This window comes from Scomber japonicus, chromosome 5 (assembly GCF_027409825.1).
Source record: "Scomber japonicus isolate fScoJap1 chromosome 5, fScoJap1.pri, whole genome shotgun sequence".
Classification (NCBI taxonomy): domain Eukaryota; kingdom Metazoa; phylum Chordata; class Actinopteri; order Scombriformes; family Scombridae; genus Scomber; species Scomber japonicus.
The window spans coordinates 13,638,408-13,654,247 of record NC_070582.1 but is presented as its reverse complement, the minus strand read 5'-3'; the positions used below and the strand labels follow the sequence as shown (position 1 = coordinate 13,654,247).

The 15,840-nt window shown below is 42.0% G+C and overlaps 1 protein-coding gene across 4 annotated transcripts; it reads left to right on the top strand.

The window, feature by feature from the left end:
- Nucleotides 1-586: 586 nt before the first annotated feature.
- cnot4a (CCR4-NOT transcription complex, subunit 4a) lies at nt 587-11,030 on the top strand. Of its 4 annotated transcripts, none has more exons than XM_053318712.1 (13): nt 587-800; nt 2,513-2,687; nt 3,026-3,223; nt 3,508-3,594; nt 3,867-3,968; nt 4,168-4,293; nt 4,391-4,515; nt 4,619-4,825; nt 4,937-4,994; nt 5,091-5,346; nt 8,262-8,768; nt 8,982-9,215; nt 10,695-11,030. In XM_053318712.1, the coding sequence occupies exons 2-13, from the start codon at nt 2,514-2,516 to the stop codon at nt 11,021-11,023; spliced, it is 2,403 nt and encodes an 800-aa protein (XP_053174687.1). In that variant the 5' UTR covers nt 587-800; nt 2,513; the 3' UTR covers nt 11,024-11,030. The 4 variants fall into 4 exon arrangements, with proteins under 4 accessions (XP_053174687.1, XP_053174689.1, XP_053174686.1 ...); XM_053318714.1 differs by having other exon boundaries at nt 2,465-2,687; nt 8,262-8,753; XM_053318711.1 differs by having other exon boundaries at nt 2,465-2,687.
- The last annotated feature ends 4,810 nt before the right edge of the window (nt 11,031-15,840 follow it).

Sequence of the window (15,840 nt, the reverse complement as noted above, 5' to 3'; positions counted from 1 at the left end):
AAGTACAGTATTTTCCTCCAATTACTACATGTAACTAGAATGTCTTTTTACCTTTTAATATTTATTATCTCAGCACTACTACTACAGCACTCATTTCACTTATTTGCAATATTTGTATTCTGCAGTTCACAGACACATATATATAGTCATTCCTTTTTATTTATTTATTTTACATCTTACATCTTTATTTATACAACAATGGAATACACATTCAGGCATCACACACACAGTCTATACAGTTCATAACTTCAGTTACATATATCAGGAAATAAAGAATATAAAACAATAAATTACATATAAAAAAAGCATTTTAAAAACTGTTGAAATAAAAGTAAATACATTTTTTTAAATGTAAATAGGTGGGGATTCATATAAATCTTAGTCAGGGGTTTCAAGGAACGGTTTTCATAATGGTTTATTAATTTATTGCGTTTAAAATGTGCTTTATTTTTAAATTTGCCTTGACCTGTCTTGTGTGGAATCACTGAAAACTTCACTTCCCAGAAGGCACCTGTCCGCCTGCGCAGACTCAGTGGCGCAGAATACTTGCCCCGTTCCCTCCTCCCTACTTTAATGCTAGCTAAGATGGTGGTTTGAGCGTAGATTGTCTCCACAATACCAAGAAAAACAGAGGGGCAAAAACACCTTTACAGCCTTTTATTGACAGCAGAACAACACATCTGCGGTTATCTTAAGTGGACGTTTGTAGAAATTTGGACATTTCAGACACATTGGCTCACAGTCCCCGCCCAATTTGGTGTGACTCCCTTGGAGAGGAATCTAAGCTAAATACGGACAGGGTAAGTAACGTAAGCCGAGCTAGCCTCCACTCTCCCCCCAACAAATAAAGGACATTTGTGCGTATTACGGCTTCATAGACAGACACTGGAGTATTCTCAAGTTTATTACCTGACTGTCTCGATCATGTTGATGTCGTGGGAGCAGTGTCAGTCGGTGTTTTAGTGCCAACAACTCGCGTTAGCTTGTGTAGGCCGCGTCGTAAGCTCCCGTACATGTTTATGGTGAATGTAGCATGTAGCATCAAAAAAGAGCAAGCTGTCAGTTCATATGTAGGAGGTAGAAGAAAAAAAACGTCACACAAGTGTTTAACATCAATGTTGGGTTAATATTCAGCTACGTGTGATTTGTTTTATGTTTTTATTTCACCACACCGTTACTCCTCCTGGATACTCGCCTCTCTTTTCTGACGTTTAGACCGGCTTCTTTTACCCCAATTGGCGGCTAATGTTAGCTTAGCTCAACGTTAGTCAAATAACATCTGTCATAATGTAGGATCCAGAGGACCGGAGCAGCTGAGGTTACCAACCTGGATCACTAGGTATCCAGGCGTCCTTCACGTTTCTGTAAAGATGAAGCTGGGGTACTTTGAGGCGTGCTACATTGTGTTTGAAATGCTGTTAACGTTTATTTTACCTTTCACACTTTTTTGTCGGCTTTTTATCAATCTGGTCTTGTCATTGAGCCTCCTGTCAGACTTGAAGAATAATTGCAAACAGAGGCTTAGTGTGTGTCTATAAACGCAGTCTGTGGTGTCTGCTGCCATCACGACATTGTGTCCAATGTTGTCAACCCATCAACATCTGCGTTATCATTTTTAACCAATCCTCTCAAATGCAATACATATCTCTAACAACCATTGCAATCTAATTTCAAAGCCCTTTAATAGATCAAAAGCTTCATGGAGGTTGTAATGTTGAGATTATGTTGAAGCTGTTTTCGAGTCATGCTGTTTTCAAATATGCAGTCATTTTTGTAGGATGTGTAGTTTATGACCCATCACGATTCCCAGAGCCCAAGGTAACATATTGAAAAGGCTTTTGTCAGTCTAAAATTGAACAATATTCAGTTTACTATCATCAAGGACACAGAAAATCAGCAAATATGGACTTTTAAGAAAGTGAGAGCTGGTAAATGTCGGCTGTTTTACATTTAAAAACAACTTGAACGATACCTCAATCAACCAAATCGTTGCTGGTTAATTTTCTGTCTAATTGAGTCAGCTCCAAATTGTATTAGACAGAGAGATGTATTCAGTATGCAGTGCACACTTATTGATATAGATTGGGTGGACAAAATATTAGCAGCCACTGACAGTTTAACATCGAGAGCAGCAGCAGCACAAACTGCAGCTTCCCAAATGTGTGTAAAGTTAATCAACAACTCTTTAAAACAGTTTGACACGTCACATTAAGGTAGTGGTACCATACTTGTTAGTTTTCACCAGGTGTGCTTGATAAACTGTGCTTCCCATGCTGATTAGGAGGTCAAATATATGAAAGATGCTAATATAAGTGTGTCAGTGTTTGCAGTCTGCTGTTGTGACCTTGATTATCATATGCAGTTATACCATCCTGCTATTAAGCATGTGTAGGGGGAAAAATTATATTATTTCCTTTTATGTTACAATAGGGATCTCATACTGAGCTTATATATGTTTTCGTAGCCCTGTGCTCTGTGACCAGTTTCAACACTCACCCTCACTGCGCCATAGGATGTCCCACAGCCCTGAAATGAAGGACGACCCCATGGAGTGCCCCCTGTGCATGGAGCCGCTGGAGATTGACGACGTCAACTTCTTTCCCTGCACCTGCGGCTACCAGATCTGCCGCTTCTGTTGGCATCGCATCCGCACAGACGAGAATGGCCTCTGCCCCGCCTGCAGAAAGGTGAGGAAAAGATGACGAGCGTGATACCAGAGAAACTTATCAGAACTGGAGGGTGATTGAGAGGTGTTTTTTAGAAAAGTAGAGGTGATGATTTTGAGAGACCACACGCTAATAGAGATGGGAAATAATAGTTTTATCCCCCTTCTATAGTAGCTGCTCAATTCAAACATCAGCCTCAGCAGTTTGGCTAGTGTTGCCTGTTGAAATACCTTTTTGACAACAATGGCCTCGCTTACCCTCTTCTCTAGAAAGTCACATGATGCAGACTAGTGAAATATATTTGAAATGATGGATATTTCAGTTTGAAACTGATTTCTTGATGTTTATCCTCCGCATAGCCGTACCCAGAGGACCCCGCTGTGTACAAGCCTCTGTCACAGGAGGAGATCCAAAGGATAAAAAATGAAAAGAAGCAAAAACAGAATGAGAAAAAGCAGAAGGTGACAGAAAACCGCAAGCACCTGGCGAGTGTCCGAGTGGTCCAGAGAAACCTGGTGTTTGTGGTGGGGCTCTCACAGCGACTCGCCGACCCGGAGGTGAGTAAATTGTCGCCACTAACAAGCTCAGTGACTTATGCTGATTGTTGCATTAGCGTCATAGACCAGTCTTTATTTTTATTTTAACTTCAAATGAGGCAGCGACTGTGTTATACTGAGGGCACTAGCTGCTACATCGTAAATACTTATAGGATTTGAATGTATCTTTAAAGGTCTCCACTGTAACCATGAGCGTATAGCTTGAGTTTAAAAAAGAGAAGAAAGAGCTGGTAGTTAACCCAAAACTTTGTGATGAGTGTTTCCTTTTTGCATTGTCCCCACAGGTCCTAAAACGACCAGAGTATTTTGGAAGGTTTGGGAAAATCCATAAAGTGGTCATCAACAATAGCACATCTTATGCAGGTTCACAGGTGAGATATAACAATACTTCCAGTTTCAACAGATACTAAAATAGTTTACTCTGTCAGTTTATTTAGCTACATTTATCATTATTCTTCTTACAATTATAATCAGTATTTGTATTTTTTATAATAATTACTGTATTTAATATTCTCTAAATTACATGACATGATTCATTGGTGTAAATAATGGTTTATTGCAGGCTCAGAAAGACATAAACAGCTTTAAACAGCTACAACTGTTTGTTTGACTTGCATGTTTGTTTAATTTTCTGGTTCTTCAGGGGCCAAGTGCCAGCGCTTACGTCACTTACATCCGCTCTGAAGACGCTCTAAGAGCAATACAGTGTGTGAACAATGTGGTTGTTGATGGTAGAACACTCAAGGTGAGAAATCAACCTCAATGACTCAGATAATTCGTTTTATGTGTATTTTAAGGTTAAAGGCCATCTGATAACTTTATTCTGCTCTGTTTGTCATACATAGAAATTCTTATAATAAACATCTGTTACCATAAAGCCATAAAATTAATCTGAGGCGATCTTGCATCATTTTCTCAGAGCTTCTGTCTCTTTTCTCTTGCAGGCTTCTTTAGGCACGACAAAGTACTGCAGTTACTTCCTCAAAAGTATGCAGTGTCCTAAACCTGATTGTATGTATCTACATGAGCTAGGGGATGAAGCAGCTAGCTTTACTAAAGAGGAGATGCAGGTAATGTTAATAAAACAGAATATATGATCCATGCTGTGAGTATTGATAAAGTCTGAAAAGGTTTAATGTTGACTCATCTTGTATTTTTTGATCTTAGGCGGGAAAACATCAAGAGTATGAGCAGAAACTCCTTCAAGACCTCTATAAAATTAACCCTAGCTTTCTACAACCTCCAGCATGTGGGACAGACAAGTCAAAGAGTAAATCCAACTCCACACAGAGGTCAGGGCTTTTATTTATTTAACTTCTGTCTTCTTCCTCTTTGTACTTACAGAGTGTATGTTCTAATGCTGTAATTGACGTTCCTCTTGTTATTTTTTAACAGAACCAACAATAGCAATGGTAAAGATGGGTGGCCAACGCTGTCAGGGCATAACAAACTGGCTAATGGGCTTTCAGAGGACCGCAAGTCCCCTCCGCTGCTAGATTATCTAGACCAAGAAGCTTTAACTTCAGATGGGCTAGATACAGAGCTGGGTCCCGGCCAGCGTACTGCCCTGTCCCCCTTCTCCTCTAACTGTGACATTAGCAGGTAATACAGACCACACCCACCTAGGCAACAGGGCCAACATATCCTCAAAGATGATTGTTTATTTAGCAGTAAGATGTTTTTGTTAATATACATCACATTTTCTATCTGCAGTCCCAGTGACAAACCTCCAGAGTCGATCAGTATGGTAAATGGAGAGACTTTACAACAGGTAAAACTACCACAACTGTCTCATTATTTCAGTCAAATCTAAATGAAAGTGAGTCAGATCTGATTAAACGTTTGCTGCTCTCACCTCTCTCTCCAGATACCCACCAGTGACTCCCCCTCCCCTCCCCCGGGTCTAACCAAGCCCAGCCTGGTAGTGCCCATCAGCGTGTCAGACCTCACAGCCCGTTCGCCCTTCGAGGGTGCGGCAGCTGAGTCCCAGTCACTCTTTTCAGACAACAGTAACTTCAGACATCCTAACCCTCTACCCGCTGGCCTGCCCCCCTTCCCCAGCTCTCCCCGGGGCAGCTCTGACTGGCCAATGACCCCTGAACCACAGAGCCTCTTCACATCAGGTAAATGAAACGTTTATGTCCTGAATGATGACTTGTTTTGCTCTGTAAAATGTGCTCCGATTTAATCAAAGCCCTGCTTCAAATTATTCTTTATTTAAAGGTGCAGTTTGTAGAAATTAGTAGCATCTAGTGAAGCAGACTTTGCAGAAATATAATATAATATTCATAAGTATGTTTTAATTAGGTTATAATCACCTGAAAATAAGAATCATTGTGTTTTCATTACCTTCAATTGAGCCCTTTATATCTACATAGAGAGCGGGTCAGTGTAGCACCACCATGTTTCTACTGTAGCCCAGAACAGACAAACCAAACACTGACTCTAGAGAGGACCTTTAGTGTTTCATGACCACTGTAGGTTCTCCTACATGTTTGACAGGGAAGGGAGAGAGGTTTTCAGTTGGTTGCAATCTATAATCTCACCGCTAGATGTCACTAAATCCCGCACACTGACCTTTAAATTTCAAATAACAGGTAAACTGTAGCTGCGTTATTCTGACTATGTAGATTATACATGGATGTTCAGTTGTGACCAAAATTATTAGCCCCCCTTATGAAATTAGACAATACTCTTGATTTCTCCATGGAAATGGCCATTAACACCACGTGTTTATTTTGGAAACAAATACACTACAAACACAAAAGTTGACAAGTTTGATTAGGATATTTTATTGATATAATGAGTTGAATCAAAAAAGGGCAAACATGAGAAATTCAAAATTATTAGCCCCCTAGCCATTAATAGTCAATAGTGTACCCTTTCTGAGCCACAACTGACAGCAACCTCTTAGAGTAGTTCTTCACTAGGTTGGCACAGGTCTCCTGAGGGATTTTGGCCCATTCTTCCATTGCAAATTGTTCCAGCTGGTCCAAATTGCGTGGTTTCCGAGCATGGACATTCACTTTGAGCACCCGCCACAGATTCTCAATAGGATTGAGGGCTGGGCTCTGTGCGGGCCACTCCAGGACCCTGGTTTTGGTATCCTTCAGACCCAGCGACGACCTAAGGATAGACTACGAGCAGATTTCTGCGTATTATCCCTCAAAATGTCAACATAATTCTATTTTTTCATGTTGCCATGCCCCCGAACAAGGCTCCCTGTGCCTGAGTCTGCAAAACAGCCCCACAGCATGATGCTTCCACCACCATGTTTAACTGTGGGAACTGTGTTTTTAGGGTTCACAGCCTCTCCCTTTCTTCGCCAAACATAAGCAACATCCGTGTTCCCAAACAATTCCAGTTTAGTCTCATCAGACCAAAGCACAGACTTCCAAAACTCATCTTTACCTTTCAAATGTTCACGGGCAAACCTCAGTCTGGCTTTGATGTGCCGCTCTTTGAGTAAAGGGGTTCTTATTGGATAATGGCCCTGAAGCCCACCACGATGGAGAGCCCTCACAACTGTGCTCCTTGAAACATCAACTCCAGAAGAGGCCAGGTCAGCAACAATCATCTTGGCAGATGTCTGGGGATTCTTTGACATCTGACAATTTTCCTCTCTTGAGTTCTTGAAATCTTGAGCTTACGACCACGCCCAGGTTTGTTTCTTACAGAATTTGTCTCCTTGTACTTGGCAATGATGCAACGTACCGCGGTTCTAGATACTGTGAAACGCTTGGAAATGGCAGTATAACCTTCCCCCTTATCATGAGCCTCTACTATCTTCTTTCTGAGCTCAAGACTGATTTCCTTTGTCTTTGGCATGGTGAGTAAAAGTAGTCCCTCTCAATAATGTGTTCAAGTGCCCTGTTCCTTGGAGTCCTTTTATGCTGATTGAATGTTCAGGTGTTGTTCGGAAGCCAGTTGACTGCACAGGTGTGGTTTGAAAGTGTTTTTGAAGGCAAGAATTCACATGGGGGGGTAATATTATTGACCACTCCATCATGGGGGCTAATATTTTTGACATCCCCATTTTTCTCTATATTTGATATAAAGCAAGCCTAAAATGTTAGTTTATATTCCAAAATATACCAAAAGCTACTAACAAGCACTGGTGAATGTTTGATTATATGGAGTTTTATCAATGCTGCAAACATTGGGAAGAATTTTAGGAAACTGTTCCATAATTCCTGGGGGGCTACTAATTTTGGTCACAACTGTATGTAGGATTATCTTATCTTTTATATTTTCTATTATTTAGGGCCCTATGATTTCCACGATCACGGAATTGCGGTCGCAATTGGCCGATTAAAACGGATTTTTTTTTAATGCGGAATATTGCGGAATTTGACATAATTTGACTGAAATGGTGTTTTTGTGTGGAAGATGTATGGAAAACTGCACGGAGGGAAGCAAATCTGGGTGGCACAACAAGCCCCCTCTACACACTGAGCCCATCTCACTTCAAAACAATGTAAGCATGGCGAAGTGGCTGGCCACGGCTCTGTCTTTGTCGGCGAAAAAACTTAAAAAACTCAACACTAACCCCTCAGAAGTCCTTCGGGAACTGTTTGGCTCTGTACTAGGTGTCAAAAATTAAAGCGGAAGAAATGGAATGTGGGAAAAAATAAAACAGATTTTATAGGGCCCTAATTATTATAGTGGGGTCACTTGTATTCAAGCTTTGCCATTGCAGTCATTGTAAATGGCTTAAAATGCTTGAACTATAAATGTAACTAAAAGGTCTTCTATTATCAAATACACATTGCTGATCCAACATATTTACACACAAGTGAGCACAATTACTGTTCATACGTGTTCACTGATAAATGTTGGGCTTTAATAAGCAATAGATTTAATTCAGTAGATGTCTCTGCATGACTGTATTTATCTTGAAAATGTATCTTTGAAATGTTGTGAAGAATATTTTAGTGTTTAGTCTAATCAACTAGTTGAAGAAATTAGGCTATAAGTGCATTAATTCTTATCTCACATGGTGGACAGCTCTAACTTCTCTTCTTTCTTCTCCTTGCAGACACGATACCAGTGTCTTCCTCCACAGACTGGCAGGCCGCCTTTGGCTTCGGCTCGTCCAGCAAACAGCAGGACGACGACCTGGGCTTCGATCCTTTCGACGTTACCCGCAAGGCCTTGGCCGACTTGATAGAGAAGGAGCTGTCGGTGCAGGATCAGCCCTTGTCCCCGGGGATGCTCTCACATGGGAGCAATCATGGTCCCAGCCTGCTGCCCCCCAACCCCAGCGCTTCTCACCACTTCCCCAGCGGCCTGCCACGCCTTCCCCAGCTCCACCACAGAGCCGTCTACAGCTCCTTCAGTTTCCCCGGCAGTCAGAACAGCCAGGCCAGTCAGCAGCAGCCTGCCGCCAGACACCCCTGGATGGGCGTCCCAACACGAAATAACCTCACACACTTGAACCACTCAGCCAGTGCTGCCTCACACAGTAATTTACTGGACCTGAATCTGCCCCCTCAGCACAACACAGGGTTGGGAGGGATCCCCATCTCAGGTACCAGACGCCTGGGTCAGTGTGGCATCAATACATGTTATACCAAACATCAGATGTGTTACATAATGAAGTTAATCAATGTCACAATGTATGTAATGCTTGTTTTGATTAGCGTTTATTGACCTTACAGGAGAAACACTGTTGCATGCAGTTTTTCGTCTCACCACTAGTCTGTGATCAACACTCCTGATTCACTGACGGATCTGTTTCCCTCATCTCTCCCTGCAGAAAACAGTGGCTCTATAGATGGCTTAAATGTGAAAGAGTGGCAGGACGGCCTCAGAGCTCTCTTGCCCAACATCAATATCAACTTCGGGGGCCTCCCAAACTCTTCTTCCTCTTCATCCTCCTCATCCTCCAACAGTGTTAACCACATCGGTGGTCCAGTAGGGCCAGCAGGCATCTCACACAGCCTGAGCTGGGACGGCACAGCCAGTTGGATGGACCCTGCTATCATCACAGGTAGTCTGGCAGAGCCCGGATCATTAGCTGATCAACATGGAAAAGCATTTACCTCAATTTATGGTTCCAGCTTGGTTTATGAAACTGTAAGGAAATTATGAAAAATGTCCTTCAGTTTCATAAAGCCCAAGATAATAACTTAAAATTCCTGTTTTTGTCTTAACCAATAGTCCAAAACTCAAAGATTTTCAGTTAAGTATAATATAAAACAAAGAACAACCTGGAATCAACAAGTGTTTTACTTGAAAGGTCACCGAAGTAGTTGTTAGTTCGTTTTTCTTTTGATCAACTACATAACATTTTACAATTTCACCTCAAGCTCTGGGAACTTGTGATGCAAATTTTTCACTATTTTCAGATATTTTTATAAAGCAAGTGATTAAAGAAAAAATAATAGAATAGACTTTATTGTCATTACACAAAAGTACAATGAAATTTGCTGTGCCGTGCCTGAATATAAAAATAGACGTGATAAATACACATAACCATCATCCCAAATCAATTTTAAAAAAAAGTTTTAAAAGCAGCTTGAAAGCAGTATTGCACAAGTTGTCCCATTATTGCACATTGTGTTAGGTTGTAATAAAAATTTTTTAGTTTTCTTAGTACAGTTCATGACACAGTGTTCGGGCAGTGTTTGATTCTGTTGATTAAAAACAAAAGAATTAACAGATAAATCAGTATTGAGAATATTTTTCAGTTGCAGCCACATTTAGATGACATGCTGCTATTCACTCTTAATGATAGTGGAAAACTGTTATATTGTTTGTAATACCATTTAAGGACAAAATACCATAGACATTTTTCAGTATGTTCCATCACTTCAGTCTAGACTGAAATATTTCAACAACAACTGGATGGATTCACAGTACAGACATTGATGTTCCCCACAGGATGAGTTGTAATTATTTTGGTGATCTCTCAACTTTTCCTCAACCCAAAAAGTTTATGACCAAATATCTGCAAAAATAATAAAATTCCTGTCAGCTTTAGCTGGACTTTGTGTTTAGTGCACATTGAGTAAGCATTCGCTAACACTGAAGTCAAATGGAGAAAATAATAAACATACAGGTACCTTCTTAACCATTGCATTGTCATTGTGAGCATGTTAGCATGCTGATGTTAGTATTTAGCTTGAAGCACAGCTGTGTGCTTACAGTAGAGTATGCAGATAATGCAGCTGGAATTCAAACAACAGCTAACATCAGCCACAGTTATGAAGTGAGCTTTGTGAATGTTATCAAATTAAAATACAGATTAGCAGTATTAATGTGTTTCATAGAGCTCGACAATCATTTTGTTCTAAATGAGTTAAAACAGCTTAAACAAGACCAGATTCTTCCTGCCTCAACATAAACTGAACAGTATTTGTATTTTTGCACTGTCGTCGTGTTGTGAAGTGTTTCTTATGTCGCCTGTCTCTATTTTGTCATCACTCATGTATTCTGTGACCTTTTTTTGACACCCCGCTCCCTTCAGGCATCCCCGCCTCAGCAGGCAGCAGTTTAGACTGTCTCCAGGACGACAACCCACCACACTGGCTCAAGTCCCTGCAGACGCTCACAGAGATGGACGGTCCAGCTAGCTCAGTGGTGCCCACTCCCCAGCCCATCCACAGTGGCCTCCTCGACGCCCACCTCCCCCTCCACCACAGAGCCGCCGCCGGCTGGGCTCCCTACCTGCCCCCTGCCACAGCCAACCCCGCCAGCCAGTTCCACTCCCCTCCCCCAGGCTTCCAGACCGCCTTCAGACCCCCGGGACAGCCCGCCACAGAGCTGCTACAGAGTGCCGCTGTGGACCGCCACTGAATACAGACTACAGCAGACACCCATCCATTCCCCCACTACCACTTTATACCCACTCATCCTGTACCCCGCTCCCCTCCCCCGACGCAATACACACCAATCTGCAGAGTATGAAAATTATTAACAAAGTAACAAACATGCTTTCTTCTTTTTCTCTTCCTCCTTCCTTTTTGTCTACTCCGAAGGCCAATTTGTTTTTGTTTGTGGCACACAAGTTATCAGTACCCTTTGTCTGCTACCATCACCACTCCTTAGACCTATTTCTGGGCGTATCACGGAGATGTTTGGAGATTCATCATGTAGCTTACTGTTAACGGAGAGCACAAGAAACAGTAGAGCATCGAGCGCCCAGTGGTGACGCAAAAGTTAACTCCACAAACTGACAAAGAAACAAATTAGCTGAAGTGAGGTCTTTTTTTTAATTTAAAAAAAAGTAACTAATGATTAAGCATGAACAACAATTGTGTTTTTGAAAGTTGAAGTCACGATTAGTTTTTCGAGGAATGAAGCAAGCTGTGAATCTGCTCTTGAAGCTTTGCCCCAAAGACCCTCATCCTCCCCACTTTGACAGGAGACTGTGAAACGGTTAACCCTTACAGCGAAGTCCCCGATTGTTGTGAATCAGGCGAGGTGAGAGATAGAGAAAGGGGGGTTTGGCACTTAGCTTTTCTTTTTTTTTCTTCAGAGTGGTTTTTAAAGAAAAAAAACAGGGGAAAAAAAGAAGCTAAAGTTTGGTGAGAGTGAATGCAGATGACACAGGGGAGTTGAGGACAAAGGCTATGCATGGGCTCCCTGTTAGGTAGGGACACAAATGGTAGGGACACAGATGGCCTGCTTAAGAGGCCACTTGGCCCACATTCCCTTTAGTGGAGGGCTCCCACTGGCCCCGTCCCACTGGAAGGAAAATTTTGCTGAACCTCTGTATCAGAGGATAGAGCACTGCCTGACCGCGGGGAGCCAGGGCTTTGGGAGATCGTGGCACACATCCTGAGCACTAGGGTTAGATTCTTACTCACAGTGCCACTGTGTGGTACCTACAGTAGCTAGCCCTAACATGGACAGCCACCAAGTTGATAGAACAATGACTAGCTGGATGAGGATTTGTCAAAAATAATAATGAGGGTGGCAACAGGGTTAACGAGTCCCTTGTTGGACCCATGAGGGCTTAAACGAGGCCTTAAAATGGACAGATGAGAGAAAGGAGCTCGAGTGATTGGAAGGGGGAATCTAGCGTCAGTGATTGCTGAAAAATTTGCAATAGTGTATGTGACTTCAGCAACTGTATGTGAGTGCGTGTCACAAAGGAAGGTGCTGCAAGACAATACTAAGTACTGTAGTAGTGATTTAAGGAGCTCTCAGCCTTTAGGATTTGAGATTGACCTCCCCGACCACCGCCTTTTTATTTTTGAAGTCTTAATTTCTGGTCCGTGTTTGCGCTCTCTCTCTCTCTCTCTCTCTCTCTCTCTCTCTCTCTCTCTCTCTCTCTCTCTCTCTCTCTCTCTCTCTCTCTCTCTCTCTCTCTCTCTCTCTCTCTCTCTCTCTCTCTCTCTCTCTCTCTCTCTCTCTCTCTCTCTCTCTCTCTCTCTCTCTCTCTCTCTCTCTCTCTCTCTCTCTCTCTCTACCCCTCACCCGTCCCCTTCCTCCCCATCTCCTGCTGTTCCCTATTAAACAGTATTCACAGAAATGAACAAACTCATCCAGGAGAAAACCAACACAGTCATAAAATGGGTTTTAACATGATGCGAGAAAAAAACAAAACAAATCGAGGCGCTTAAAAGGAAGTGAACTGTCCTCTGCAGGTCTGGAAAAATGAACCTTAAATAAAACTGAAAATTCAGAGCTGGTGTTTGTCTGCTGTTGTGTTCTCACCATCTTGATTCAGACATGTGCACTTATAAATAATTAAACTGAAAGTACTCACCACCATACTGAATATAACTCCAATCCGAAGGAAGGTCACCATTAATCACTCTCTGCATGTTATTCCAAAGTCTTCCACTAGGGGGCACATTCATTTCTGTCAGTGATGAAGCTCTGCAGTCAAACTTCAGTCAAGCACACACAAGGTTACCAGAATAACACTCTGCTACTACAGCGTTCAGCTACACCTACATGTTTTTACCTCTCAATAATCTGAACCGAAGTATTTGTTGGGCAAAGTAGTAGCAGATAAGAGTGAGGTGTTATCACTTTTTTTTAAGGGCTCTTATTTGTCTTTTCAGGGTAGCACTTATTCCTGGCCAATGCAGCAGTAGATACCTGCAGCAGAGGCTGTTTTTTATTTTTTATCCTGTAGGACTTATGACAGATGTAGGGAGGAGGAGCACAGTCGATGCTCCTTCAGCACCTTCATTATTTCCACATTCCACATTCATATTTGAATCAGGTGCTTCCTAATATATTTCTCCACTGATTTATGCATCATTGACAGGATAGCGGTTACATTTATTTCTTTTTTCCTGTCTGCGCAGTGAATAAGCTGTAAATTGGAAGCCAAGCCAAAAAGTTAGTGGTGGTGTAGCTGGCTGGAGCTGCCCCTCTGGTTTCAGGCTCCAGGTGCTGAGGAGGCACCAGCAGAGGAAGGTGAGTGTGTGAATAATGCAGGCAGGCAGCAGATTCAGGGGCTGTGACAATGAGTCAGCAGCAACACAGAGGGAGGGGGGGGGGGGGGCTCTGCTGAGTGTTCCTGGTCCAACACACACACACACACACGGCAGGCAGACGCTGCACTGACACGTAACGGAGGCATCTTTATGATGATACATGTCTGACATATTTAAGAATAGCTCCTGTTTATTTTCTACAGTTACAGGAAATATCCAACGTTTGGGTTTTTAATTTCTGCCAGAATGAATCACTGTGGGAAAAGTCTGGCACAGAATTTGCCTAAAAGCATGCCGGACTTAATTATTAAGTGCTCTGTGACAGACAGTGTTGCTAAAACGAATGATTAGTTTATTGATTTGCTGGCTTTGCTGAAACTGCATATTCATGCTCATTATCATAAAGGGAATAGGGAGGACTGATGAAGCAAAAGAGGTTAGAATCACCTTTCAGTGGTAGTGGCACTGCATCAAGATCAAATACTGAAGGAATATTGTTTTTTAATTATTAAGAACAAGGTTTGGGATTAATTAGTTACTAAGTTTGAACTCCTGGCAAAACCCACTCATTTTTCGTTAAAGTCAGCTAAGTATTTTTAAGTGTACAAACAGTGTTTAACGATGGGCAGGTGTTACAACAGCGCAAGCAGAAAAAGCCCTGATTTTTCACTCTTCCAGCGAGCCAGCCTCTGCGGGGGTTCAGGAGCAGCCTGTTAAATTGCTGAAGTCTCACTTTCCTTCAGGACTGCAGATTGAGGGCATGTGGAGAGGGCACGGTAGCTGCAGATGTCTGTACTGAGAGGCACGGATGGGTTATGAGACGTGTAAAAGGCCCCACCACCTCTTTCACAGGAGCTAGACCCCCTGAACTGAGGGAGACAGGTTCAGTGACATCCTGCAGGTGAACTCCCAGGTGCTGCTGTTGGTTCAAAAACTGCTGAACTTCAGTATTTAATTTACGTTGTAGATGAAGAGCGACCGTGTGGCCAAAGCTTCCTGCCACAACAGATCCACACTGACACCAGTCTATACAGATATTATACTGCAGCACACTTTTAAAATATTGATGGAGATGGAGGTTATATTTTCTTAAATAAAACCATTTTGCCACCAGACTACTTAAAAATACTTAAATTGCTTTTACTGTTACTGTGCAGCTGTAATATGAAGAAAAGTTTGAGGATTAGTTTTCTATGTGTTATGTCATAAAATAAAGTATTGAACAACAGTAAATTTGGAAACGTTAATGTATCACCAAAGTTAGTACAGTTCATCCTCAGGAGGACATGAACATGTGTGTAAAGTTTATCCTAATTCATTTAGTAGATGCTGAGATATTTCACACAGTAAGCACATCACTACTTTTCACAGAGCTCTGAAACAGTCAGCCCAAACAGAGGCTCTGTAGGGGCCCCTGGGCCCCGGCGCCTGCTCGGTAATCCATCTACACTGAGTGGACGGCCGTCATCTGTGAAGCTATTTGTCTTTATCTTACCTAAACAGAAAATACGTTTTTAAGGTATATCAGACACCCAGCCGTTAAACTTCAAGCCAACGTGTTTCAGTGGGGACGACAATCTGAAGTTACATTTTGAGGTTATGTGGTTTCCATATGACAACATTATGATGGTTGATGATATATACATATATATATTATATATAATTTCCTGGCCCTGGTCTGGCTGCCTGCATGGGAAACCTGCAGGGACCGCTCTCAGCAGAAAGCACTCTGTCCATTTGTCAGTCTTTGACAGGCTCTCTCACCAGTGGAGATGCAGGCCCTGCCTGCCGAGCTGCCTCCACTGCAAAAAATTACCATTTTAAGAAGTTATTCAGTCTCATATTTAGTTATTATAATGAGGACTATACCATTAGTGGTTAAGTTAATCAATCAGCTGATGGAAAACTCATCTGGAACTACTTTGGTCATTTTTCAAGCAATTGAAAGCAGTTTCCAGCTTCTACATTGTGAGGATTTGCTGCTTTTCTCTATTTGGTGCCGAAAACTAAATATTTTTGCTCTGTTGGTTGGACGAATATTTGAAGATGTCACCTTGAGCTGCGGGAAATCGTTCAGTTTTCTGATGTTTTCTGATTAATCAAAAAAATAGTAATTGACACACTAATCAAGAATGGCAATTTTGTATAACCAGAAACAAATAAAATTCATTTCAATTATTTCTCCTCATTGGCACCAATTTTTTTTCTTGCTAATAG